The sequence below is a fragment of the Microtus ochrogaster genome, chromosome 10 (genome assembly GCF_000317375.1).
Source record: "Microtus ochrogaster isolate Prairie Vole_2 chromosome 10, MicOch1.0, whole genome shotgun sequence".
NCBI lineage: Eukaryota > Metazoa > Chordata > Mammalia > Rodentia > Cricetidae > Microtus > Microtus ochrogaster.
In genome coordinates, this window is record NC_022016.1 from 21,300,260 (window position 1) to 21,300,803 (window position 544).

Consider the following 544-nt stretch of genomic DNA (forward strand, 5'->3'; position numbering starts at 1 on the left):
GGCATGATTTTGTTATTCAAATGTACTTTCTGTTCCTTTTGTTTCTTTAGAAAGGATTTCCTCTAAAGGAGCCTATCAGGCACTCATGATTATCATTGGGTAAGAGGCAGCGCTTCCTTCCTAGTGTTTGAGAATTCCGGTAGGCACAGAATGAGGTTTTGCTAAGAAATATAAATGCTTGTGTATGTAATCGCATCGCCTTGGAGACATGCTTTAGTGCTAGTTCATGAGCTGAGGAATCTGTTTTTAGCTGTCAAGCTACGAGAGCCATATTGCCAGGCTGCGGTCTGAGGTGGAAAAAGGAGAAGCGCTGCGGCAGCGTCTGGAGTACGACCTGGCTGTGGCTAGGAAGGAGGCTGGTCTGGGAAGCCGGGCAGCAGAAGAGAGACTGGCTGAGGCACAGAGGATCCAGGAGAAACTCTGCGGTAAGGCAGCACCTCCTCTCCCCGTTTAGAGCATCCTTGATCACTGTTGCATATCCATAATGGATCTCATGTAGGGTTTTCACTCATGGGACTATATTTAAATTCTTTTTTTTTTTTTT

The 544-nt window shown here is 45.8% G+C and overlaps 1 protein-coding gene across 1 annotated transcript in view; it reads left to right on the forward strand.

The window, feature by feature from the left end:
- The window catches only part of Ccdc171 (coiled-coil domain containing 171), a 351,463-nt gene that overhangs the window by 23,229 nt on the left and 327,690 nt on the right, over positions 1-544 (forward strand). The window contains exon 4 of the mRNA XM_005352686.2: positions 251-425. Coding sequence (XP_005352743.1) covers positions 251-425 — 175 coding nt within the window. The remainder of the gene's footprint in view (positions 1-250; positions 426-544) is intronic.